At 44.7% G+C, this 25,973-nt stretch overlaps 1 protein-coding gene across 2 annotated transcripts in view; it reads left to right on the top strand.

Moving 5' to 3' along the window:
• Positions 1-25,973, top strand: part of hsf1 (heat shock transcription factor 1) — an 89,292-nt gene that overhangs the window by 25,393 nt on the left and 37,926 nt on the right. For both annotated transcript variants that reach the window (XM_055665402.1, XM_055665408.1), the window contains exons 3-5: positions 4,333-4,469; positions 8,507-8,631; positions 17,438-17,513. In XM_055665402.1, the coding sequence (XP_055521377.1) occupies positions 4,333-4,469; positions 8,507-8,631; positions 17,438-17,513 (338 nt within the window). The remainder of the gene's footprint in view (positions 1-4,332; positions 4,470-8,506; positions 8,632-17,437; positions 17,514-25,973) is intronic.

Below are 25,973 nucleotides of genomic sequence, written 5' to 3'. Positions count from 1 at the left end.
TATTTTACGTTATTCACATTTTAAACATTACCCAAATTTGACAAAAATCTTTCATCTGCATTGTAAGCAGCGTATGATGTCACAATTGGATCTTATTTACATAAACTGCCCATCAGCAGTAATCCACCCCACAATGAGATCACAATGGGATCTCATTTACATAAACTGCCCGTCAGCAGTGTTCCATCCCACAATTACATCACAATGGGATCTCATTTACATTTTTTTAAGACAGTTTTAAAAAACACAGCAGCGTTCCATTCAGATTGATGTTATATTTTACAAGTTATTCACATTTTAAACTTTAAAATATCAAACTTTTCACTTTAAAACTTGCCTTGCCTGTTACAATTTTACCAAATAACAGAACACCCAGTGCAATGAGAGATTTGTTACATTGTTGTAAGGGGAGAGAGGGAATGGGAAGGGGAGACAGGACTCCCAGTGCAAATAAGAGATTTGTTACATGGTTGTAAGGAGAGAGTGGGAGGGGGGGAGGACAGGGAGAAGATTGTTGTTTAATGTTATTTAAACATTGTCTTTAGTAGGGGAGTGGGATGGGGGAACAGGGAGATAGAGGGAGAGGAGGGAGGTAGGGATGGGAGAGGGGTTATGGAGGGAAGGAGTGATTGAGGGTACGGGAAATTACGCCAAAATGGTACAGTATATTGCTACAATTTTTGGCTCACCATTGTCCAATGGTGTATCAAGTTTTGTTCAGATTTATGGTATATTTTACAAGTTAATCACATTTTTAAACTTAACAAAATACACATCTCTTCCATCTGCACTGGCCGTTAGCAGCGTATGACTTCACAATGGGATCTCATTTACATAAACTACCCACAATGTCAGCCGTGTTCAACCTCACAATGACGTCACAATGGGATCTTATTTACATTTTTAAAAACTCAGTTTTCAAAAACACAGCAGCGTTCCATTCAGATTGATGTTATTTTACAAGTTATTCACATTTTAAACTTTTTAAAAAAATCACTTTTCACTTTAAAAATCAACATTTTCACTGTGACGGGCAGGGCAAGTTTTAAAGTGAAACGTGATTTTTTTGTTTTTTTTTGTTTTTTGTTTAAGATATGAATAACTTGTAAAATATACCATATATCTGAACGAAACTTGATACAATGCACAATGGTGAGTAAGGTGGGCCAAAAATTGTAGCGCTATTGTGTACCGTTTTGTCAGAGTTCCGGGAACAAATATAGATACAAACAAACAAAGAAAAACAAACAAACAATGTGAGAGTTTTAGTTATTTTTTTACAAAGTGGGACATGTTGGGTCCCGTTCCCCAAACGCAATAATCCACCACTCACCCGCTCCCCCAGCGCAATATTCCACCATGCACCCACAGCCCCCAACTGCGCAGGCGTGGCTCATTTCCCCTCATCCCCAGCACTCCCTCCCGCTCCTCTTCACCCTCCCTCTTCTTTCTCTTTTCCTTCTGGGAGTCCTGTCATTTGTTTACATTGTAACGGGCAGGGCAAGTTTTAATGTTACCAAATGACAAGACTCGCAGTGCAATAAGAGGTTTATTACATTGTTGTAAGGAGAGGGAGGGAGTGGGGGTGGGGAGGAGGAGAGGACGAGGATCGTTGTTTAATGTTATTTAAACATTGTGTTTAGTGGGATGGGGGGAGGTGAGGAGTGGGGGAGCAGGGAGATAGGTAGGGGAGAGGGATTATGGAGGGAGGGAGTGACAGAGTAGGGGAAATGATGGGGAAGGGAGGAGGAGAGGGGGAAAGGGGTTATATAAATAATAACTAAAATTCTCATCTTGTTTGTTTGTTTTTGTTTGCTTGTTTTGTTTTCTGGTTTGTTTGTACCTATATTTGTTCCCAAAACTACACGATAGCGCTACAATTTTAGACCCACCTTACTCACCATTGTCCTGCGATGTCCATTAGCCAAGTTTCGTTCAGATTTATGTTATTGACATTTAAACCTTAAATTAACTTAAAACAGCGCCCCCACTTGCCGGCTCTGCCTCAGAGGGCGCTGGAGGCAGGTTCTCTGGATGCTTTCAAGAGAGAGCTAGATAGGGCTCTTAAAGATAGCGGAGTCAGGGGATATGGGGAGGCGGCAGGAACGGGGTACTGATTGGGGATGATCAGCCATGAATGGCGGTGCTGGCTCGAAGGGCCAAATGGCCTACTCCTGCACCTATTGTCTATTGTCTATTGACTGCATCTGCGCCGTTGGGATATGGTTCCCATGCTCGTCACAAAAGGAACCCGTCAGTTGAGGCCTTTGCCGATTTTCTGATCGCCATTATTTTTTCTTTCCCGTGTACTTGCCTGGCCTCACAACGGGGACCCAATGGCTCCACAGGTAAGTTTTGTTCTGTTCTACATAAGGAATAGGAATAGGTGACTGAATCTGAAGAAGGGTCTTGACCTGAAACTCCACCTATTCATTTTCTCCAGGGATGCTGCCTAACCCATTAAGTCACTCCAATTTTTTTGTGTCTATCTTCCGTTAAAAACCAGCTCCTGCAGTTGCTTCCTACAGGTACTACAGAATGTTGTGGGACAGGGATCGGAGTATGGCCATGCACTTTGGTAGAAAAAATAAAAGTGTAGGCTACCTTCTAATTGGAGATAAAATTCATAAATCAGAGGCAAAGAGACTTGGGAGAGCTGAAAAGTAATTCCCAAAAGGTTAATTTCCAAGTTGATTTGGTATTAAGGAAGGCAAAGGCAATGTTACAACTTATCGTGAGAGGACTAGAATATTAAACAATAAACAATAGGTGCAGGAGGAGGCCATTTGGCCCTTCGAGCCAGCACCGCCATTCAATGTGATCATGGCTGATCATCCCCAATCAGTGCCCCGTTCCTGCCTTCTCCCCATATCCCCTGACCGCTATTTTTAAGAGCCCTATCTAGCTCTCTCTTGAAAGCATCCAGAGAACCTGCCTCCACCGCCCTCTGAGGCAGAGAATTCCACAGACTCACCACTCTCTGTGAGAAAAAGTGTTTCCTCGGCTCCGTTCTAAATGGCTTACACATTATTCTTAAACTGTGGCCCTGGTTCTGGACTCCCCCAACATCGGGAACATGTTTCCTGCCTCTAGCGTGTCCAAGCCCTTAACAATCTTAAAGTAAGGATGTAATGCTGAGGCTTTATAAGGTGTTGGGCAGGCTGCATTTGGAATATTGTGAACCGTTTTGCACCTCTTATCTGAGGAAGAATATGCTGACGTTTGAGAGTGTCCAGAGGTGGTTTACGAGAATAATCCCAGGAATGATTGGGTTAACGTGTGAGGAGCATGTTACGGCTCTAGGCCTGCACTCGTAGATCTTTATAAGGATGGGGGGGGGGGGGGGTAGAGGGGGCTCATTGCAACTTACTGAATAATGATAGGCCCAGAAAGAGTAGATATTTTTAGTTTAGTTTAGAGATACAGCGATAGAGATGTGGAAAGGATGTTTCCGGTAATAGAGCCTAGAACCAGAGGACACAGCCTCAAAATAAAAGGCCGTATCTTTCATCAGATGGTGTTGAATGTATGGAATTGCAGGTGGCTATGGTGGCCGACATTAGGTATTTTTAAAGCAAAGATTGATAGGTTCTTGATTAGTACGGGTGTCAGTGGTTATTGGGAGAAGCTATGATCGAATGGCAGAGCATACTCGAGGGGCCGAATGGACTAATTGTGCTCCTGTGTCTTATGGAGTACATAAAGCATGCAAGTACATAATAGGAAGATCAATGCCTTTAGTTGCAAGGGGGATGGAGTGTAAAAGTGGTCTTGAATAAAACTGGTGTGACCATTCCGAGAGCATTGTTCAGTTTTGGCCTCCTTATTTAGGGAGGGATGAACCTGTATTGGAGATTGTTCACTAGATTAATTCCTGGATTGAGGGAGCAGTCTTGGGAGTGGATTGGCCCTATATTCATCTGAATTTATAAGAATTACCATTGTCTTCTGTTGACATATTTTCCAGACAGATCAGCTGTGATTAATCAACTTTTGCCACCTTCCCTTTACCACCACCTTCTTGGGTCATTCATTCATACGTAACATAGCACCCTATAGCAGACACATCCTTCCGATACTTCTCTCACTGTTTACTGACCTGCTTTTGCTGGCAGGATGTTTGTTTGTTTGTTTTTTTCTCCCAAAACAAACATTGAAGAAAGTTTACTTTAAATCCAGCCATCATAAATAAACAGCTGATGTGAGGTGTTTATTTTTGGTTAACATGTCACATAACCCGATTAATCCCAGGACTGAGTGAATGGGTGACTTAAGTTCAAGTGACTATTCATTTTAATGATCGTGTCTCTCTTGAACCATTACTGCCTCCAGATGGTTTCCGTAAAGTTGTAAACATTGAACAAGGTGGACTTGTGAAACCAGAAAAGGATGATACGGAGTTTCAACATGTATACTTCATCCGGGGACAGGAACACTTGCTGGAAAATATCAAGAGAAAGGTGACAAATGTAAGTGCAGATTAAGTTTTGTTATGTTTTACACCTTGTTGTTGTGAAATGTTTGGGTTTCAACTTTGTCTTCTGCGACTTGCCCTTGAGAGCCACAGAAATTCCCTATATTTCTTTCCAAACCAAATCCTGCTGCTCACTGCACCAGCCACTATAATTGTATCATTCTGTGGCTCGTAAATTGCTATGCTCGGCTATTGGTAGGTTTCCGGAGAGGGGCGGTTATTGCGAGGATATTTTTAGTTAGTGTTTTTGCCACAAAGTAAGAATTCAATGTCATTTTCACAGATGTGGAAGTTCAGCATTTGTTTCAATTTTATTTTCTGTGATTCTCTTAATACGGCCAATTTGCATGAGACGGAAGCACATGGGCATGCAAGGCTTTCCAGCAGATGGCTTGTGTTATTTTATCTAGTTAAAATATTTCATGGATTCAGTAGGGAAAGGGCATTTGCTTCTGATGACCCAATTAGCTCTTGCGGCTTGCTCCGTACTGTACTATGACATGCTTTCTTGATCACCACATCAGTGTGAATGGACCAGATTAAATTGCTGGACATTTCGATGCTGAGGAACTTGAAGCAATCAACCAGCTCGTTCAGTGTGTCAAAACAGGGAATTTTGGATATGCTCGGCACTGTACTGTGAAGTCATAGGAAATGCAAAAGGAGCTGGGATACTCACCTCAAACACAGATTAGTTTATTGTCATATACAGCAGGGTGCAATGAGATTGCTTGTTCACATGAAGCTCACAGACTAAAGAGTACAAATACAGTCATGATAAATACAACAATAAATACATTCAGTGCAGAACAGCGGAATGGTATAAAGTTTGTAGTGCCAAGCAAAGTAAGAGTGCAAGAGTATCCAGTATCTCCAGGAGGGGTGAAAAAGATTGTTTCAGAAGTTGGATAGCAGTGGGGAGAAGCTGTTCTTAAGTCTGGATGTCTGGACTTTCAAACTCCTGTATCTTCAGAAGGTAAAGGATAGAAAAGGGAATGGCCAGGGTGTTGGGCGTCCTTGACGGTACTTCCAGCCTTCCCGAATGTAATACACCTCGAAGATGGACAATATCGAAGGAAGCAAGGAGCCAGTGTGATGGACCATTTTTTACAGGTTCTGCCCATCAAGAGCAGAGCGGTTACCAGCATGCTTTCATGATCACCACATCAGTGTAAATGGACAACGTTAAGTTGATGCTCATTTCGATGCTGAGGAACTTGAAGCTATAGACCATCTAAGTAACAGCTGTGTTGATGATAACAGGGTTGCGTTTATAGTGCACTTCCTTAGGTCGATGGCTCAGTCCGAGGTGCAGAAGTTTAGGGATGTGGATAGGGTGCAGTCGCCTTCCCAGTGAAGGGGAGTCTCAAGCTAATAGGCAGAGGGGAAGCTGATGGGAGAGATTTAAAGGGGATCGAAAGGGCAGGTTTTTCCATAGAAGGTGGTGGGTATACAGAACGAGTTGCCAGTGGAAGTGATAGAGACAGGTACGATTACAACATTAGAAGACTTTTGGACAGGTGCATGGATAGGAAAGGTTCGGAGCTACGTAGGGAAAATGCAGCAAAATGGGATTTGCTCCGGTAGCCATCTTGATTGGCATGAATGAGTTGTGCCAAAGTGCCTGTTTTGGTGCGGTATGTCTTGAGGTTCACAAGTTGCCTGTGACAATGAGCACAAGAGTCAAAAGGAAAAGATATTCAGATAGCCAAATAAAACTGTCCCAAGACTTTGATTTTAAGTGGAATCTTTGTAATAAAAAATAATTGCAATGGGATTTCCATTTGGGAGGCAATTTAAGATTGCAGTTTCAGTATGTCAAGGCATGCCTCTCACTGGTAATGTGAAAGGGAAAGTGACAATGCAAACATTGCACATCATTCACTTACCGATCCCACAGGTTAGCTGCTGATCTGTCCACTCATACCCACAGTTGATAGTCAGAACTAATCAACCGGACCAGTCTACTCAATCTGTAGGTAACTGCCCTAAGTAGAGCTCAGGAATTTCAAAGGTGCAGATGAGGAAAATTTCAAATACCTCAACTCGTGTGGTATTTTGGAGATGCTGCTGATCTGCAGTCTTCTGCACAATTGTTAGTTGGTGGAAGTTATTTTTGGAATAGATTAAAATTCAAGCTATGGTGCCTGAGAGGCATTGAGGAATGTTGTTGCTGTGTTTACACTCCTGGGTCTGTGCTCCCTACACTCGATGCCTGTTGACTGGCTTTGCTGGGAAGCAGACACCTCGTAGTGTCATAGATACACAGCATGGAAACAGGCCCACGTTGACCAACATGTCCCATCTCTTCTAGTCCCACCTGCCTGCATTTTGCCCATATCCTTCAGCCATATACTTAGCTTTAAAGTAATTAGACAAATGAAACCCCATAGCTTTATAGAACTTCCACCTTTCTTGCGGTTGTTCCAATGATATTTTTAACTTTCCAAGCAAACAGGAGAACTGGCTTCTATGCATCTCTAAATCTGAACTTCACTGTGTGTAGCCAAATCACACCAGGTCATGATCCCTTTTCTAAGGGCAAATTCTGACAGCATTTGAGCTTGTAGTTTAATTTCTTGAATGGGAATGGGTTTCACTTACCGTGGCTGTTGTTATAATTGACTCCATCTTGAGTCTCTTTAATTCCAGAGAACCTTTCCACCGGGTGAATTTGCATATCTTTGGTAGAATCTCACACTTAATTATTGATCTCTCAAGTTTTATCCTGGGCGAAAACATGCATTTGTTTAGAGGAAGGACCCAAGCCTGAGTAGGTTCTTGGGAGCCAAGAAACTGGAAATCTTTGGGTTTGGTGTGGGGAGGGAATGAAAAGAATCTTCCTAGGAATCCTGGTTTGGAGCAAATTGGAACATGGTTAGTGACTTTGTCACATTGTTGATATAACTTTTACTGCAGCCCTAGCTTATTATGTCAAAGAATAACATTGATGGGCCTGTCCCACTTAGGTGTTTTTTTTTTCAGGCGACTGCCGGTGACTGTCAAGTTGCCAGCAGTTGCCTGAAAAACCAGCAACTGGAACGGCGACTGTCAGAGTGGAAAACACACACACACACACACACACACAGCCTGTTATGCAGGCAGGGAACAGGGCTAGTGGGGGGAGCGCTGTCACACAGTGAAATTCACACACACACAAAGCCAATGTGACACCTACCTTGAACAGGGCTAGGAAGCTGGGAGAGTGCTGAGTGAAATTCACATGGTGCAAAGCCAATGTGATACAGACACACACTGTGATGAACAGGAAGGTTGGCGTTATAATTAAGAAGCTAAAAAGCACAGTGTACAGTAAATCCTTTAAAAGAGGGGGGACAAGGAGTGGAGACGACTTTTAAGAAGCCAGAGATACAAGGTTGTGAAGCTCTGCGGACATTAACATTATCGTTCGGTTATCCTTGGTTCTGAAAACTACTGCTTACATTTTATTCCCCCCCCAATGATCCCATGAAATTCACCGATCAGCAGCGGCTACAACCTACGAGAACCTTCGACCTCCTGACAACCCACTAGGACCTCTGTGCGACCCACCTACGGCTCGAGAATTCTCGCTATTCTCCATGGCGGTTTCATCCTAGTTGCCGCTAATTTTTCAACATGTTGAAAAATTTGCGCCACACATAATGAGGCTAGTTCCCAGAATGTGGGAACTCCTCACAACCATGAAGGCGACTCCCCGGCAACCACCCGTGAACATGTGGCGACTGCATAGTCTAAAAAGTCGCCTAAGTGGGACAGGCCCATTGGAGTTTTCAGTCTGATAATTCTCTGGTGAGAATGCACTGGTTTTTTTTTAAACACCCGAGTGATTTTATCACCTCTGGTCAATACTGACCACTCCAGGCCAGGGGCTTTACAACGTGTCCAGTTGCCCTTCAACATGGCTGATGGTATCCCCACCCCCCCCTTGTGTTTGAATAATGTGGAGTGTGACCATGTGTGTGTTCCTTGGATTGATTTCATGCGTTGGCAATGTTTTCTATTAATGGAACATTGTTTTAAAATTTGCAGATATCAACAGTCAAGCCTGAAGAGCTGAAAGTCCGTTCAGATGATGTAGGTAAAATTCTAAGTGATGTCCAAATCATGAAAGGGAAGCAGGAAAATGTGGACAACAAGCTGATAAACATGAAGCAGTAAGTAGCTAAACAGTGAAGTATGGAGGGTTCTTGGGGTACAAGTTGATAGTTCCCTGGAAGTCACAACTTCATGACAATAAACTCTCTTGAATCTTGAAGTTGATAGCTCCCTGGAAGTCACAACACAAGTAGATCGGGTGGTTAGGATGGCGTGCAGCATACATGCCTTTATCAGTAGGTGGCTCGTGAAAAATAATGATTCAGCTGTATGAAATTATGGTCAGCTACATTTGTAAGGCTGGCGATCCAGTATTGTACAAGAAGTCCAGGTATGACTTCCTGAAGGCCACCAAATGCATGGTAAGACAACTTGAAGATCAGCTAAAGTCACAGATGGATGCCTCTCAACTATCACCTCCTGCAAGGTGAAACCGGGTAACCAGAAACGGCCATCACTTCCGGATGAGCTCGATACCTTTCATGCGCGCTTTAAATGGGGTTCAATGACGCATTGACACGAGCTCCCATAGCCCAAGGTCACTTTGATAATAGTCTCTAACGATCCTGTAAACTCAGTCTTGAGTTTGACCTCAAAGCATCCTTCAAGAGGGTAAATCTACATAAATCATCGGGCCCATACAGTTACCTGGCCAAGTACTAAAGACCTTTGCAGACCAGTTTGATGGAATAGTCAGCGCCTGATGACTGAGGTTCCCACCTACATCAAAGGGGCATTTATCCTGTCGTTGCCCCAAACATGACTACCAGCTGGTATAGCCAATAGACAATGGGTGCAGGAGTAGGCCATTCGGCCCTTCAAGCCTGCACCGCCATTCAATTTGATCATTCAATTCAATTCAATGAACTTTATTTTTCCGTTAGAAACTTTGGTTTCTGCAGCCATACAATAAAAACAAACAATTTTACAAGACGTACAACCAGCTCAATTCACACAGACATCCATCACAGTGAATCTCCTCCTCACTGTGATGGAAGGCAAAGTCTTGTCTCTCCCCTGCTCTCCATCCTCTCCCGATGTCAAAGCCCCCGGCGGGCGATGGTGAGTCCCGTGGCCGTTAAGGCCGTGCCGGCGATGTAAGGCCCTGCTCCGGATCTTAATGTTGGATCCCACGGTGGGCGATGGCTAATCATCCCCAATCAGTACTCCATTCCTGCCTTCTCCCCATATCCCCTGACTGCGCTATCTTCAAGAGCCCTATCTAACTCTCTCTTGAAAGTATCCAGAGAACCAGCCTCCAATGTCCTCTGAGGCAGAGAATTCCAGACTCACAACTCTCTGTGTCAGGGGTTATGGGGAGAAGGCAGGAGAATGGGGTTAGGAGGGAGAAGTAAAGTGTAGAAACCCTCGTAGAGCTCACACTATCAAGTACACTCACTTCTTTCACTTGACAACATAGAACATGCTGTCCTTAGGTAAACTCAGAAACTTACAACTATTGTTCCCTGTTGCAAAATCAAAATGCAAAGATGTTTGGGAAGGTACATGTTGCATTTGTAACACAACGTTAAAAACTATTTACCATCAACTGATTCTGATTTCTTTTTGCATTATTGTGCATTTTTGCCATTAAAGCACAACAAACATTTAAGCGAAATGCACCTTATAATCAAATTGAATTTATTGTCGTATGCTCATACAGTGATGTAGAGGTACAATGAAAACTTTGCTTCCAGAAACATTACAGGTACACAGATAAAGACAATGCACAAAAATGTAAATCATACATAAATTACAATAAATTATTCATAAAGACAATGGAAAAGGGTTGTGCAGATTGGTTCAAGAGCCTGACAGTTGTGGGAAAATTACTGTTCCTGACCATGGTGGCATATGACCTCAGGGTTCTGGTGCTCCTGCCTGACCATAGCCTGAGAAGTGTAATGACCCAGCTGTTGGGGTTCCTTGTAGCTAAATGCCACCATCTTAAGGCAGCTTTTGATGGTGGATAAGGGTTGTGTCCACCACTCTCCGAGCTTCTTGCTTTCTAATGCATTGGAATTTTGTATCAGGCAACAATGCTACCAGTCAGGATACTTTCTAAGTGCATCTCTCGGGGTTTAAGTGTATTCAAATATTCAGTGAAATTTACTGTATTCTGATATTCTGAAAGTGGGTGGTGAGCAGTCAGAGGTCATGATCTTTATTGGTATTAATAATACAGGCAGGAAGAGGGATGAGGTCCTGAGGGAACTTTGGTAGAAAGTAACAAAACAGGACCTCAATGATGTAATATTGGGATAGTTATATAAATATTAGATGAATAAAATCAATAATGTGAATGGTCATGGTGTTTTTCACAGTAGTGGAGTCTAAAACTAGAGGACATAGATTTAAAGTGAGGGGGAAGGATTTAAAAGGGATCCGAGAGGCGACTCTTTTTCACATGGAGGCTGGGGGGTAAGTGGAACAACGTGCCAGTGGGAGTGGCAGAGGTGGGTACTATTAAAACATTACAAAAATAACTTTGGATGGATACATGTAAGGGTACAGTTGAAAGAAATATGGGCCAAACGCATATAATGAGGGTAACTTGGGTAAACAAATGGGTCAGCATAGATGTTGGGCCGAAGGCCAGTTTCCATGCTGTTTTACTCTGTGACACTCACCCAGAGTAACCCAGGACTGTAGTGGAACACGTTTGACCTCTGGTTAGACCCAAACAATTGCCCCTCATGTTCTTATTCAATCTGAGGATTGGAAACAATTTCTAACTCAGCAAAGCAGAACCAGAACTAGTTTTTGCTTTTATTTTTGATTTCCAACATCTGCAGGTCAGGCAGCGTCACAGGAGAACGTGGATAGGTGACGTTTTGGGTTTGGGACCCTACTTCAGACTTGTTATTTGTGGAGAGAAGGAGTAAACTGGGAGCGTGTACGTTAGAGTTTAGAAGATTGAAAGGAGAACCCATCAAAACCTCTAAAAGGATGGATGCAGGGTGTTGATTTCCCTGACTGAGGACTCTTGGGGACCAGAGGGGCACAGTTTGAGAATATAGTGGAGGCGATTTATTACTGAGCTGAGGTTAAATTTCCTCATTCAAAAGGCAGTGAACTTGTGGAATTCTCTACCATGGCGGACGGGGTTGCTCAGAGTTCACTCAAAACAAAGAACAATCAAACAATTGTAGAGTAGGTTTTGGCACAAATGCTGCTAGGTAGGATTTGTAGAAATAGGTAGTGGTTAATCGGCTTTGATATGTGAGCCCAAGAGCCTTTGTGCTGTATGGCTATGATAAATCCTTGATTAGTGCTGGAAAATGGGGCCAAAGAAGATCAGCTGTGATATTGATGGATGTCAGAGCAGGCTTAGGTGTCCTGTTCAAATGTTCATCAATATCATGGCCGATCTTCTACCTGTGTCGACTTACAGCACCACACTTGCTGTGGTTTAGAACATAGAATAGTACAGTAGCAAGAGATGTCTGTAGCAGTCTGAAGAAGGGTCTCAACTTGAAATGTCACCCATTCCTTCTCTCCAGAGATGCTATCTGCCCCGCTGAGTTACTCCAACATTTTGTGTCTACTATGGAACAGCAGAGGACGGGTACAGGCCATTTGGTCCACAGTCTTTGTGGTGAACATGATGACGTTAATCTCTGCCTGCATTGATAGTAAGATTAAACTAGTACTTACCAGTACGAAGTTTGATCTGTATTTTATGAGGAGTTACGGTGAGGGATTAAGTGAAGACCCCAGCTCCAGTGCGCATGCGGCATACTTCGAAGCAGCGGTGTGAAATCACAGAATAGACACAATATTTGAAGTAAGATAGTAAAGATCACGAGACATCAGTTTATTAGCTTGATCTGTATAATGAGGGTGGGAGCGGCGGGCACTTAATCCCTCACCGTAACTCCTCATAAAATACAGATCAAACTTCGTACTGGTAAGTACTCGTTTAATCTTACTATTTTACTTCGGAGTCACGTGAGTGATTCCGTGAAGACTTCAAAGGTCTGTGATTTCAAACCGTGTAACAGTTTTTATTTCACTCACTGCCGAAGTTTATGAGGGAGGAAGTGTTATCGTAATCAACCAGTGGATCTGCTTTCAAAAGAAACAGAAAGGTATTTGTTAACAATAACAACATAACAGAGCTCCTCTGAGCTTAAATTAATATTGCAGTTTGTAATATTCTCCTGCAATTAAATCAGGTTTATCAACGGTTTATAATAAAAAATGTTCTGAACGCGGTTCCCTTGACCATTCTGCTGTATTGAAAATGTGGTCAACCGGGATGTCCATTCGTTCAGCCGCTGATATCAATGCTGCCCTAGTGGAATGGGATTAAATGTATTATTATCTATTCCGGCAGCTTTCAGTACCTGCTTGAGCCACCTTGGAGTGGTTTGGCTCGTTACCCCATCTTGGGGTTTCTTTGGTTGACCCATAGGCTTTCCTCTCCCTCTAAGATTGTGGGTTGTGTCTATATATTGTTGTAGATGGGTCACCACACTCAACCTGGACTCTGGTGGGTAGGCCCGGAATCCCACCGGTGAATCGGGCGTTCCTAGTCCATATAGCCATATAATGACTACAGCACGGAAAAACACAGGCGATCTCGACCCTGCTAGTTCGTGCCGAATCCATATACCTGCGAGTTAGATTTTACCAGACCTAAATATGAACTTGATGCGTCTGGGGGTAATCACCATGTATCCAGTCTAGTTTATGGAGTGACCGGACTCTTTGAGCGTGTACGAGAGCCATAAGCATGAGCCTTTTTTAAAACATAGATTAAGCAAGATGAGGGATCTGGCTGGTGCCATTCTCTGAGGTATGTCAATATCACACCAATATCCCATACATGGGTATATACATGGGGGTTTGGGGCATATATTATAGTTGCCCTTGATAAGTTTACCTTCAGTGGATGGGATCCCATGCTCTGCTGACATGCGGTTTTAGATAAGCAGATAAGGCGCTCCATGCTGTATTTACGGCACTGTAACTCACCTTTTAGTCATGGTGTAGATGGTCCAGGAACTCCAATACGTCAGTGGTTGAATAGTTCGTTGTCCCTGCGTCGTGGCAGTATTTTTACCCATGTTAGCTTTTAGTGACTGTTCGCAGGGATGCCGACATGGTGGTAATGGTTCCTTTGGATAATCCCAGTCCCTGGTAAGGTCTATTCAAAACCTGCACCCAGGAGTTTGATGTTTCCCTGGCATGGGTGGCTTATGCCTGATACTGGGTTGAGTCAGCAACCATGGTCCACTAGGGAAATCCATAGGTGACTCGCCCACCGTGTCGTGATGAACTGGGAACCATGGCTGTAGGCCGGTCGGGCACGTTCAATATCTCGGAGACAGATCCCATCTGTATTGCGAAGTGCCCGACGGATGAGGCAGAAGGGAGGAAGGCAAAGCAGAAATTCCCCCTTCCAGCGTATAGGCATCTATCGCTGCTGCCTCTAATCTGGTTCCTAAGTCACATACATGGGTTACTGGTGATTCCGTCTTGTGCAACCAAATTGATATCTGGCTTTCAAACTGCTTAATAAATTTAGCAGATATTTTGGGTTATGACATCTATTCAATGTAATCATAAATTGTACCCCGTGACATGGTGTCTCCTACTGTGTTCTAGCTTCCTAGGACATAGGCAGCTGATAGTTAAAATGTCTTTTGACACACCATTGACAGATTTGTTTGACCAATTTGTTGCACAATAATGATTATTATGCTCCCCATATGGTTGATATAAGCCACCACCATAGTATTATCAATCCGTAACCACATATGTACGTGCTGCATTTGAAATGCATATGCTTTTTAGCCCAATAGGCGATCACCAATCCCAAGAAGTTGATGCCCGGTATGTGTAGTAACGATGTTTGTGACTTGGTCCATCTGTTACCTGTGCTGGATATGGAGTTTAATTGCTCCCCAGCCTAAAGTACTGGCATTGGTTTTTAAAAATAACCAAGTTGGGATTGGTGATGATAATAGGGCTGAAAACTATGCCAAATATATGTCTGCCCACCACCTTAATTGTGATATAGCTTCAGTGGGTACATTCATGATTTGATTATAGTGACCCAAGTGTCTTGGCAAAGTAACAGTCATATGGACGGAATTGTTATTGAAGCCCAGATAATCCTTGGTAGTAACGCTTCAATTCTGGTTTATCTGGGCGTGGGATGAACCTCAGCTTTAGGGAGCTGTTTCGTAGCTAGAACTGCTCCACAGCTAATTCCTTTGTTTCCCCTAATATGAGGATATCATCCAATATGTGCCATGATTATGCTTGTTTTCTTAATATTTTCATGGCCATTTTTAATAGTTTAGGGCGGAGGTTTAGACCATATGAAATGCTATATGCTCCCATGGTTGCCCTAACCGGGATATCCATGATCCAGGTAAATATATTTAGGTATCTATAATGATCCTAGTGTATGGTATAAGATAGTTAGCATCTCCCATATCAACGCTCCCCATAGGTATCCTAGGGAGATCAGATGTCTGGCAGTGACAAAACTCCACCTCCATCTTAAAGTGAATATACTCAACAGATTTATTTAGTGATATTAGATCAATGATGATGCTACATTCATCATCTTTTATAGTTTTGGTGAATATATTCGATACAAATTCCAATCCGTTTAGTAATGTGCCTGTTTAGTTCAGCTTGCCTTCTCACTTCTCTTTTCTTAGAGGGAGAAACAGCCCTTTGGGCGCATTGCTGAACTGGCAGTAAAATGCCCAATTTGAATTCGTTTTTATCCTCTAATGCTGTTGTTGAGTATATTTTGGTTATTTGTGACAGCATCCCATGCTTAGCCCACTCCCCATGCAGTTTAGTAGAACACCCTTGTTTTAGTGTAAACTGGGAGGAACCAGACTACCTACCTCCATGCTTGTTGTTTTTCATGAAGGCGTAGTTTGCTGGTATGCTGGTGCTGTCGGTGGGGCGGCGCATCTTCCCACGGCTCCGCTCTGGGCCCCGTCTAAAAAGAACTATGGGGATCTGCAGCGGTCACCAGGCTTTCACCAGTCCTTGTTTGATATTGCTGGTGGATGCCGAGGGGTGCTGCCAGCTGGGTGTTGGATGTGATGTCCTGCTCGTCCCATAGCCTGCCCCCTCTTCCCCGCAGCAGCGGTTTGCATAGCCCCATATATTCGGGGTTGCGGGCAGGTCTATATGCACCATCGTTCAGTCGAGTATCCCAAATATGGGAACATCTTAGGCGTCAGCACCAAAGGCGAGCAAAGGTGGTAACATCTTGACCTTCTGTAGAATTCGCTGCTTGTCTGTGAGTCTACGAGACCCAGCTGCCTGCGGATTTGCCTCTGGAAAGGCCTGTTCCTGCAGGGCTTTTGTTGGGAAGATGGTCGCGTGGAGGAGCCATGTAGTGGCCCACGACACCCAGTGGCTCTTCCTGATCCTGCTCCCCTGGCATACTGCTGTTCTCGTCCGCCTGCCCAGCACTTAAGCCAGCCCAGCCCTGGCCTCCTTAGCCCTTAAAAAAGGAGCATAAAGGATGCGCTAAATGGGAGGAGGCAAAGCACTCCACTCCGCTGTTACATCAATCCCTCGACAAGGGAGATGGCTAGTGCAATAGCACTGGGGTAAGAGTCAGCTCCCTTGGCATTCAGCCAGTGCCCCTTTACACCGGCGGCACAGGGAGCGGCTCGGTGTCGAGTGAGCGGGAGCATTGAAATAGCTCCACCGCTACCGGTGGCTGCCTCCCAGATAAGGACCCTCGTGTGGAGTTGGGCAGGCAGTCCTTCTCCTGGAGGTGAACTTCATGACCTCCTCTGGCTTGGGGAGACAGACATACTCATTTTTGCTGTCTCCAACCTGTTCCAGCTTGGAGGAAGATGGCTCCTGTAGAACCTGTAAATTGGTAAGATTTCCCCTTACCTGCATGTAGAGGCTGCCTGCCGTTTTCCAGGCGGCGTTGTGGCGGTTCCCGGGCGGTGATTCTCCTGGTCAGGAGTCTGCAGGGCTGCCGGTCGGGTTTTTTAAAATTTCCCGCCGGTCCGCGGCTGTACGGAACAGCTGTTCAGCGGACCGGCATTGGCGCAGCTCCTTGCAGCGGTCCGCAGCGTTAGCGGTCCGGGTGGCACCTTGTCCCCGTCACTGTCGGCCCCACGCTGGAGTCGAAACGGGGCCCGCTCACCATGCCTCACTTTGCTCCCCCTGGAGCAAAAATCACAAGGCCCGATTAAGGTAAGTACTTACCTCTCGTCCTTGGATGCGGGAGCTAGCCCGACTCCCGCTGGCTGCCGCGTTCTGCACGCTGTGCGATAATGTCGCATGCGCACTGGAGCTGGGGTCTTCACGGAATCACTCACGTGACTCCGAAGTAAAATCTATATCCCTCTATATTCCCTGCATAATAGACATGGTCATGAATTCAAGGAAATATAGCAGTAATGAGTATAGTCATCCTTCCATTGCTACGAATGTTACTAATCAGTATCATGAGGTCATTTTAATTAAAATAAATGAGCCTTCTATTGCTCAGTTTAATCAGTGCTGCAAAGCTAATTCAAGGAGCTAAATTAAGATGATGTAATACCAGTTATTCATGAGCAAAGAACCAGGAGACACAAGGAACTGCAGATCCTGGAATCTTGAGTTAGACAAAGTGCTGGTGTAATTCAACAGGTTAGGCAGCAGCTTTGTACTGAAGAAGGGTCCCAACCCAAAACGTCGCCTGTCACTTCCATAGTGCTGCCTGACCCACAAAGTTACTCCAACTAAGATTTAGTGTTGCTTGATACCATTCTGCATGCATTCTTGCCACAGGATTGTGAATTCCATCACACGTGATCTTTGATCATGCAGTGATGATCCTGCATTATTAATGTTAATGTTTCTTGCCATTTGCAGTGAAAACGAAGCATTGTGGCGTGAGGTGGCCAGCCTGCGACAGAAACATGCCCAGCAGCAGAAAGTCGTAAATAAGGTGAGGGATTGGAAAACAATCTGGCGGGGTGGGGGTGGTTAATTGAAAGTTGTGCTCCGCTGAGCTGGCCGAACACCCAGGTTGATTTTTTTTCAGCAATGCTTGTGGGTCAGGTTCCTTTTTGTAGCCAAAGCACAGAGAGGATTTTAATTTACTGCGCAAAAAAGTTGCCGTTTACCTTTTGCACTCGGGATATCTTGACTAGTTGACCTGTGACCCGTCTCGCCAATGTAATTGACAGCACTATTTTTGTTCTGCGGGATTCCTGTTGCTTGCCCACGCCATTCCTCTTCCCTGTCCTGACCCCATACCCAGATACTTTGCTCCAAAACAAAAGGACAGACTGATTTATGGGATGTACTATAAATGCAGCAAATACTGGAAACACGCAGCAGGGCAGGCATTATCAGTGGAATGAGGAACAGAGCTAACATTGCAGGTCGAAGGTCATCACTATTGGCTATGACAGAAAGCAAGTCCGTTTATAAGTTGCAGAGAAGGTGTGAGGGTTGTGGAGGTGATGGATAGGACAAAGGGGATATCTGTCAGTCGAGGCCATGGTTGCCATGGATAGGTTGCAGGTCATTTTGTTGAAAGAGGCATTTGTAGGGAGAGAAGTGGAGCAAAAGCAGAGGTGAAGGCAGTTAGCAAGTGAGATGCCAAAGAAACAAATGTGAATGGGTGCAAATGCAGGGATGCAGGCCATTGCCACCTGTGGTTAATGGACAGAGAGAACATTTGATCCAGTATCACAGATGAATGACGTACAACAGAAATGTCCAGTTCTGATGCAGAGAGAGAAAGCAAGTTGTGGAATTCAGTCTCAAGTCCAGAAGGCTGCAAAGTGCCCAGACAAAAGGTAAAGTACTATTTCTCAAACTTGCACTGGGTCTTATTAAGAGGACAGGGAAGCCACAGTTGTGTTACAGTGGGTGTGGGTAGGAGAATAGAAAGGAGGGGACCTGAAGCTCCAAACCAGACCGACTGTTTCTGCTGTTTGCCATGTGTCTGTTATATTAGCTCAGATTTTCCTCTTGCCTCTAGCCCAGCCTGATTTGCTGATCATGTCCTGTAGTCTTCATCCTGGAGTTTTAATTCCTTTTCTTTTGTCCAAGTGCCCCCCTTAATTCATTAACTGTATAGGCTGTACAGCCTCTGCCCACAGTAACCCTGGCCTATTCCCTTTCTTTTATCTATCTTTACCTTACTTATCTGCAATGTAATACCTACTCAATGACCAGCGCCTTCATTTTGCTGACAATGAGAGAGACAACAACTTAACACCATGCTACGCATCTCTCGATCTCAGAGGATGGTGCGTACATGGAACAAAATGCCCAAGCAAGTGGTAGAGCCAGGTACTATAACAACATTTAAAAGACACTTGGACCCCTACATGGATCGGAAAGAGGGAACAAGCATTTGGGGCTACTTGGTCGGCATGGCAAGTTAGCCAAAAGGCCTGTTTACTTTAGTTGAGAGATACAGCATAGAAACGGACCCTTCAATCCACCATAGATCACTGATTCACACTAGGTTATCTCTGTCTGCTTCGTTGTCACCTTCTTCTAGCTAACAATAATCAATTCTCGTAATGTTGCCTATTTCCTTCACTCCATAGATGCTGCTGCACCCGCTGAGTTTCTCCAGCATTTTTGTGTACCACCATTAATCGATTCTACATTTTCCTTGACCTCATCCCCTTTGATGTCTTGTTTTCACACCTTACTCTTCCTTATCTCTGTGACTCCCTCTCCGTCTGATGAATGGTCTCGACCTGTAACGTCACCCTTCTATCCAGATATGCTGCCTGTTCTGCTGAGTTACTCCAGCACTTTGTGTCCACCCATTCACACTATTTCTGTTATCCCATTTCCTCATCAAATCCCTACACACGAGGGGGAAATTTTACAGAGGCCAAATAATGTGCAAACCCGCACATCTTTGGGGGTGGGGAGGAAACCGGAGCACCCGGGGAAAGTCCAGGTGGTCTCGGAGAACGTGCAAGCTCCATTCAGACAGCACCCGAGGTGCGGATCAAAGCCGGGTCTGTCGCTCTGTGAGGCTGCCTCCATCACTATGCTGCTCAATGATTCTATCTTTGATGTGCTTTGATCCATTCGCAGCTGCACTAGAATTGCTTTATAACTCAATCTCCATGTACGACCTATTCCGTTCTGTGTCGCTACCATAAAGCCAAGACGTTAACCCTGATTCAATGAGTTCAGCAGTGCAACAAATATAGATCCACTTAGAGGCCAAAGTTGGAACACAACAATATGCATGCTCTTGACATAAATAGACCTTAGTGATCCCACAATCAATGGACCAATGAATTAAAAACTACAATATCCCTATGACATAGGGACAATATCCCTATTTCATATCCATATGAAATCATGCACAATACTGGATCATTCTGCAAAATGACACGGCTCCAAGAACATTCACATTTTGAATAACCTTCACCCAGACAGGAATGCAGGAGATGTAGAAACATTTAAAAATAAGTGCAGGAAGAGGCCATTTAGCCCTTAGAACCAGCACCGCCATTCATTGTGATCATGGCTGATCATCCCCAATCAGTAGCCCCTTGCCTGCCTTCTCCCCATATCCCTTGATTCCGCTAGCCCCTAGAGCTCTATCCAACTCTCTTTTAAATTCATCCAGTAAATTGGCCTCTGCTGCCTTCTGTAGCAGATAATTCCACAAATTCACAACTCGAGGACTGCTTTGAGGCAAAGTAGAAGGCAGCAGCTGTTCTTGTAGATATGACAGCTACCTATGACACCGTGTGGCACCGGGGACTAACTGCAAAGCTACTTCGGGTGCTGCCAGACAGGCGCATAGTATGCTACATCATGGAGCTGATATCAATCCGCAGCTTTGTGTTTAAGACCAGTGATGGACAGCAGAGAAGGCTACGTAGACTGAAGAATGGCGTCTCACAGGGATCCGTCTTGGCCCCGCTGCTTTTCAACGTGTACATCCATGACCTCCCACAGACCATCGCTGGAAAATATGGTTATGCTGACGATCTAGCCATCCTGATGAGACACAAAGAGTAGAAGACAATCGAAAGCTCCTTGAGTCAAGACATGGGGACTTTGGCAGTATACCTACGACAATGGCGTCTAAAGCTGAGCGCAGACAAAACGGTGTCGACAGCATTCCATCTAAACAACAAGGAAGCTAAGCGATGGAGGAGGCCCCTGGTTCTGGACTCCTCCATCATTGGGACCATTTTCCCTGCAACTAGCTAGTCCAGTCCTTTTATAATGTTATACATTTCTATAAGATATCCTCTCATCCTTATAAATTCCAGTGAATACAAGCCCAGTCTTTCCAATCTTTCCTCATATGACAGTCCCGCCATCCCGGGGATTAACTTCATGAACCTACGCTGCACTGCCTCAATAGCAAGGATGTCCTTCCTCAAATTAGGAGACCAAAACTGCACACAATACTCCAGGTGTGGTCTCACCTGGGTCCTGTACAACTGCAGAAGGACTTTACTCCTATACTCAAATCCTCTCGTTATGCAGGCCAACAAGTCACTTTTCATCAAAATAACTTGTTTATCTCTAGATTATCAGTGAAGCTAATCAGGAATATATTTTTAATGTAACGCCTGATATTCTCAATAACAGCAATAATGTGAAGCCTTAAGTCACAGCAGATAGTCAAAGTAAGAATCTTTTGCAGAGCTTTCTTCAAAGAACAACAAAGGTGCATACCTGGTTCTTCTTTGTTGCTACTTTGTGGGAGAGATAGATCAGCCGTGATTGAATGGCGGAGTAGACTTGATGGGCTGAATGGTCTAATTCTGCACCTATTATTTGTGACCTTATCACATGCCATCAGTTTTCTTCACTGCCCGCGTGTTTACTTTCAGTGACTGGTGTACAAGGAAACCCAGGTCTCGTTGCACTTCCCTTTTTCCTAATCTGACACCATTGAGATAATAATCTTCCTCCTTGTTCTTGCTGCCAAAGTGGATAACCTCACATTTATCTATATTATACTGCATCTCCTATGCATCTGCCCACTCACTCAACCTGTCCAAGTCACCCTGCAACCTCCTAGCATCTCCTAGTAGTTCACACAGCCACCCAGCTTTGTGTCATCTGCAAATTTGCTAGTATTACTTTTAATCCCATCATCTAAATCATTAATATACATTGTAAATAGTTGCAGCCCCAGCACCAAGCCTTGCGGCACACCACTTGCCACTGCCTGCCATTCTGAGAGGGACCCATTTATTCCTGCTCTTTGTTTCCTGTCTGCCAACAAATTCTCTATCCATGTCAATACCCTACCCCCAATACCATGTGCTCTAATTTTGCCCACTAATCTCGTGTGGGACCATATCAAAGGCTTTCTGAAAGTCCAGATACACTACATCCACTGGCTCTTCTTCATCCTTTTTACTTGTCACATCCTCAAAAAATTCCAGAAGATTAGTAATGCAGAATTTCTCCTTCATAAATCCATGCTGATTTGGACCAATCCTTTTACTGCGATCCAAATGCGCCATTATTACTTCTTTAATAATTGACTCCAGCATCTTCCCCACCACCGATGTCAGGCTAACTGGTCTATAATTCCCCGTTTTCTCTCTCGCTCCTTTCTTGAAAAGTGGGATAACATTAGCTACGCTAAATCCACAGGAACTGGTCCTGAATCTATCGACCAATGTGTCCACGATTTCTAGAGCCACCTCCTTGAGTACCCTGGGATGCAGACCATCAGGCCCTGGGGATTTATCAGCCTTCAGTCCCATCAGTCTACCCAATAATATTTCTCTCCTAATGCAAATTCCTTTCAGTTCTTCTGTCTCCCTAGATCCTCTGTCCTCTAGGACATCTGGGAGATTGTTTGTGACTTCCTTAGTGAATACAGAACCAAGATACCTGTTTAACTCTTCTGCCATTTCCTTGTTCCCCATAATAATGTCACCTGTTTCTGCCTTCAAGGGACCCACATTTGTCTTTACTAATCTTTTTCTCTTAACATACTTAAAGAAGCTTTTACTATCCTTCTTTATATTCTTAACCACCTTACCCTCGTACTTTATCTTTTCACCCCTTTTTGCCCTTTTTGTTACCTTCTGTTGTCCTTTGAAAGTTTCCCAATCTCTGGCTTCCGGCTACTCATTGCTATGTTATACACCTTTCCGTTTAGTTTCATTCCATCCCTAACTTTCCTTGTCAGCCACGGTTGCTTCTTACACCCCGTAGAACCTTTCTTCATCTTTGCAATGAAATGATCCTTCATCTTCTGGATTATGCCCAGAAATTCCTGCCGTTGCTGTTCCACCGTCATTCCTGCTAGCATCCTTTTCCAGTTGATCTTGGCCAGCTCCTCTCATGCCTTCATAGTCCCCTTTGTTCAACTGTAACACTGACACTTCTGATTTAACTTTCTCCCTCTCAAATTGCAGATTAAAGCTTATATTATGGTCACTACCTCCTCGCGGTTCCTTAACCTTGAGCTCTCTTATTAAATCTGGTTCATTAGACAACACTAGACAACATCCAGAGCTTAATAGTTTCAGTCAGACCTTTTTCACACAGAGGGTGGTGGGTATATGGAACAAGCTGCAAGAGGAATGGTTGAGGCAGATACAATAACAACATTTAAAAGGTATTTGGACCGGTACATGGATAGGAAAAGGTTAGAGGGATACGGGCTAGGTGCAGGCAAATGAGACTAGCTTAAATGGGACGTGTTTGGCCAAAGGGCCTGTTTGCGTACTGTATCTATAACAACATGAAGCTAAATGCCAAATTTCTTCTGTGGAGGCCATACCAGAAAAAGCAAACATCAACGGGCCAGACAATGCCTTTTCTGTCTGGATCTGATCCAGAACTATTAATACCTCGAGCCGAGCTGTTCCAGTGGAAGTAGACCATGTATGTATGGGAAAGGATTAGAGGGATATAGGGCAAATGCAGGCAAATGAGACAAGGAGGATCTTGGTTGGCACGGATAAATTGGGCCGTTTCTGTCCTCTATGACTCTATATAGCACCTGCCCAACAAATTTGAAATTTCCAGTCCACAAAGAGCTAATCTGGATAATTCTGTTTTACTAGTCTACCATTAATCATTAAAAAACAAATTACCGTATTTCCCGGCAATGAAGACGCACCTGCGTCGATGACATACCCCCATTTTGAGTTGCTATATTTTGGGGGGGGAAAGGCTGGCGAGACATAGAATATCTCACGCTCAAAAAATAAAAAAATTAAAATAAAGTAAGTAACAATTCAGTTTGCCCAAGGCTTCCAGATCTCCTCCATTTTGAATGACTGAATGGGTGGGGAGGGGGGTGGAGGGTGATGACAGGTGGAGAGATGATGGGAAAAACGGGAGCACATCGGGACAAGTTGAATCAGCTGTGATCTTATTGAATGACAGTACTAGTTCAAGGGACCAATTGGGGGGAAGAGTTCCTTTCACACCGTGTGGGGGGTCTGGCCCAGATCGGCATGGGCAGGAGCGTTGAGAAAGAGGGGGTCGTGGATCATGCCAGCAACTCACTCACTGCCGGGGAGGGAAGTAGCTCGGGTGGCTGCAAGCGGGCGCCAGGACTGGACAGCGCAACCTCAGCGCATTCTGCCGGCCCGCTCACCTCTGGCAGTGCTCTCTGTCTGAACGCCTCCTGCCGCTCGCCGGCCTCGCTCATGTCAGCCGCTTCCATAAATCCTTAAATTCCGACTGCCGCTGGGAGCAGGACATGGCCTCACTTGCTGCGCTGGGTGACACTGCATGGCATTCACTGCCCGGTCCGTGTCTTTCAAGAGCAAAGATCGTAGAGCGGAGCAGGTCAGCGGGCAGTGGAGCTTACTCCTGTGTCTCCGAATAACCTCAATTGGTCCCTTGATCGCGCTGACACAGGAGTAAGCTCCTCCGCCCACTGTCCTGTTACTCATCGCCCGCTGACCCGCTCCACTCTATGATCTTTGCTCTTGAGCTGGTCCCCTCACTGTATTGTATTGTATTGTATTTAAATTTATTGTCATTGTCTCAATTAGAGACAACGAAATGAATTTCCCTTTACAGTCAGTATCATAAAAAATGAATAAATAATAAATATTAAAACATATTAAAAAAATAAAATAGTATTTTTAAAAAAAGCACAAACACAGAAAGTCCACGACACAACACAACACAGTGGCACCAAGGTGAGGAAGGCACCATTCTCCAGCCAGCCTCCCCTCCGATCTTCCCAGATGTTCATCCGTGGTCGGGGCCTTCCGAGCACCCGCAGTCGCAGCCCCGGGTGGCCCGATGTTCAGGCCCTCACGCCGGGCTAGTGGAACGTCCGGTTCTGGCAGCCGATCGCAGCCACCCGAGCTACTTCCATCCCCGGCCACAATGCGGTGGCTCCATGCCCGGAGCGCCACAGCAGCGGTGAGTGAGTGAGTTGCTAGCATGATCCCTGACCCCCTCCTTCTCAACGCTACTGCCCGTGCTGACCCCGGCCAGACTCCCCACATGCTGTGAAAGGAACTCCCCCCCCCCCCCCCCCCCCCCCCCCCCCCCCCCCCCCCCGGTCCCACTGCTGTCCTATTACAGCCGTTTCCCATCAGCTGCTAGCAATGGGTGATAGACTTGGCTATTCCTCAGTACAGCAACATCGTTCTTGATGTTGCTGTACTGAGGGATAGCCAAGTCCATGTTTCTTGGCTAACAACCTAACCCTCAGCCTCCTGGACGCAGGTACATTTTTGTGCCTTATTTTTGGGTAAAAAATTGCGTCTTCATTGCTGGGAAATACGGTAAATGTAAATTATAATGCTTACAACACTCCAGTAATCTGCCCGAGCATGCTCAGCTGAGGCTCTACGGGGACCATTGCACTAAAGAAATCAATACAGTCACAAAATAGTTACAACATGGGCAAGCAATTCTGCATGTGAAATGCAGCTCTACATAAGAGCAGCTTGTAGAGTGATTCAGTGTGGCAGCAGGTTCTTTGGCCCAACTTTTTTCACACCAACCAACATGTCCCATTTACACTAGTCCCACCTGCCTGCGTTTGGCCCATATCCCTCGAAATCTGTCCTATCCATGTACCTGTCTAAATGTTTCCTAAACGTTGCCATAGTCGCCTCCTCAAATACCTCTGGCAGCTTGTTCCATAAACCCACCATCTTTTATGTGGATTCAGATTCCTATTCCCTTGTGCTCCAAGGAATAGTCCCAGCCTACTCAACCTCTTCCTATAGCTCAGGCTTGAGTCCTGGCCTCGCTGTAAATCTTCTCTGTACCCTTTCTAGCTTGATAACATCTTTACGATAACATGGTGCCCAGATTAAAAACAATACTCTAAATGCTGCCTCACCAACATCTTATATAACTGCAACATGACCTCCCAGGTTCCAGCATTTGCAGTCTTTAATGCCTTCATATAAGAGTAGTTCAGCTCATCCCACTTCCAAGAGCTCTGTAA

This window comes from Leucoraja erinacea, chromosome 2 (genome assembly GCF_028641065.1).
Source record: "Leucoraja erinacea ecotype New England chromosome 2, Leri_hhj_1, whole genome shotgun sequence".
Taxonomy (NCBI): domain Eukaryota; kingdom Metazoa; phylum Chordata; class Chondrichthyes; order Rajiformes; family Rajidae; genus Leucoraja; species Leucoraja erinaceus.
Note: the sequence above shows the minus strand (reverse complement) of the source record. Positions and strands in the feature narration are given on the sequence as shown.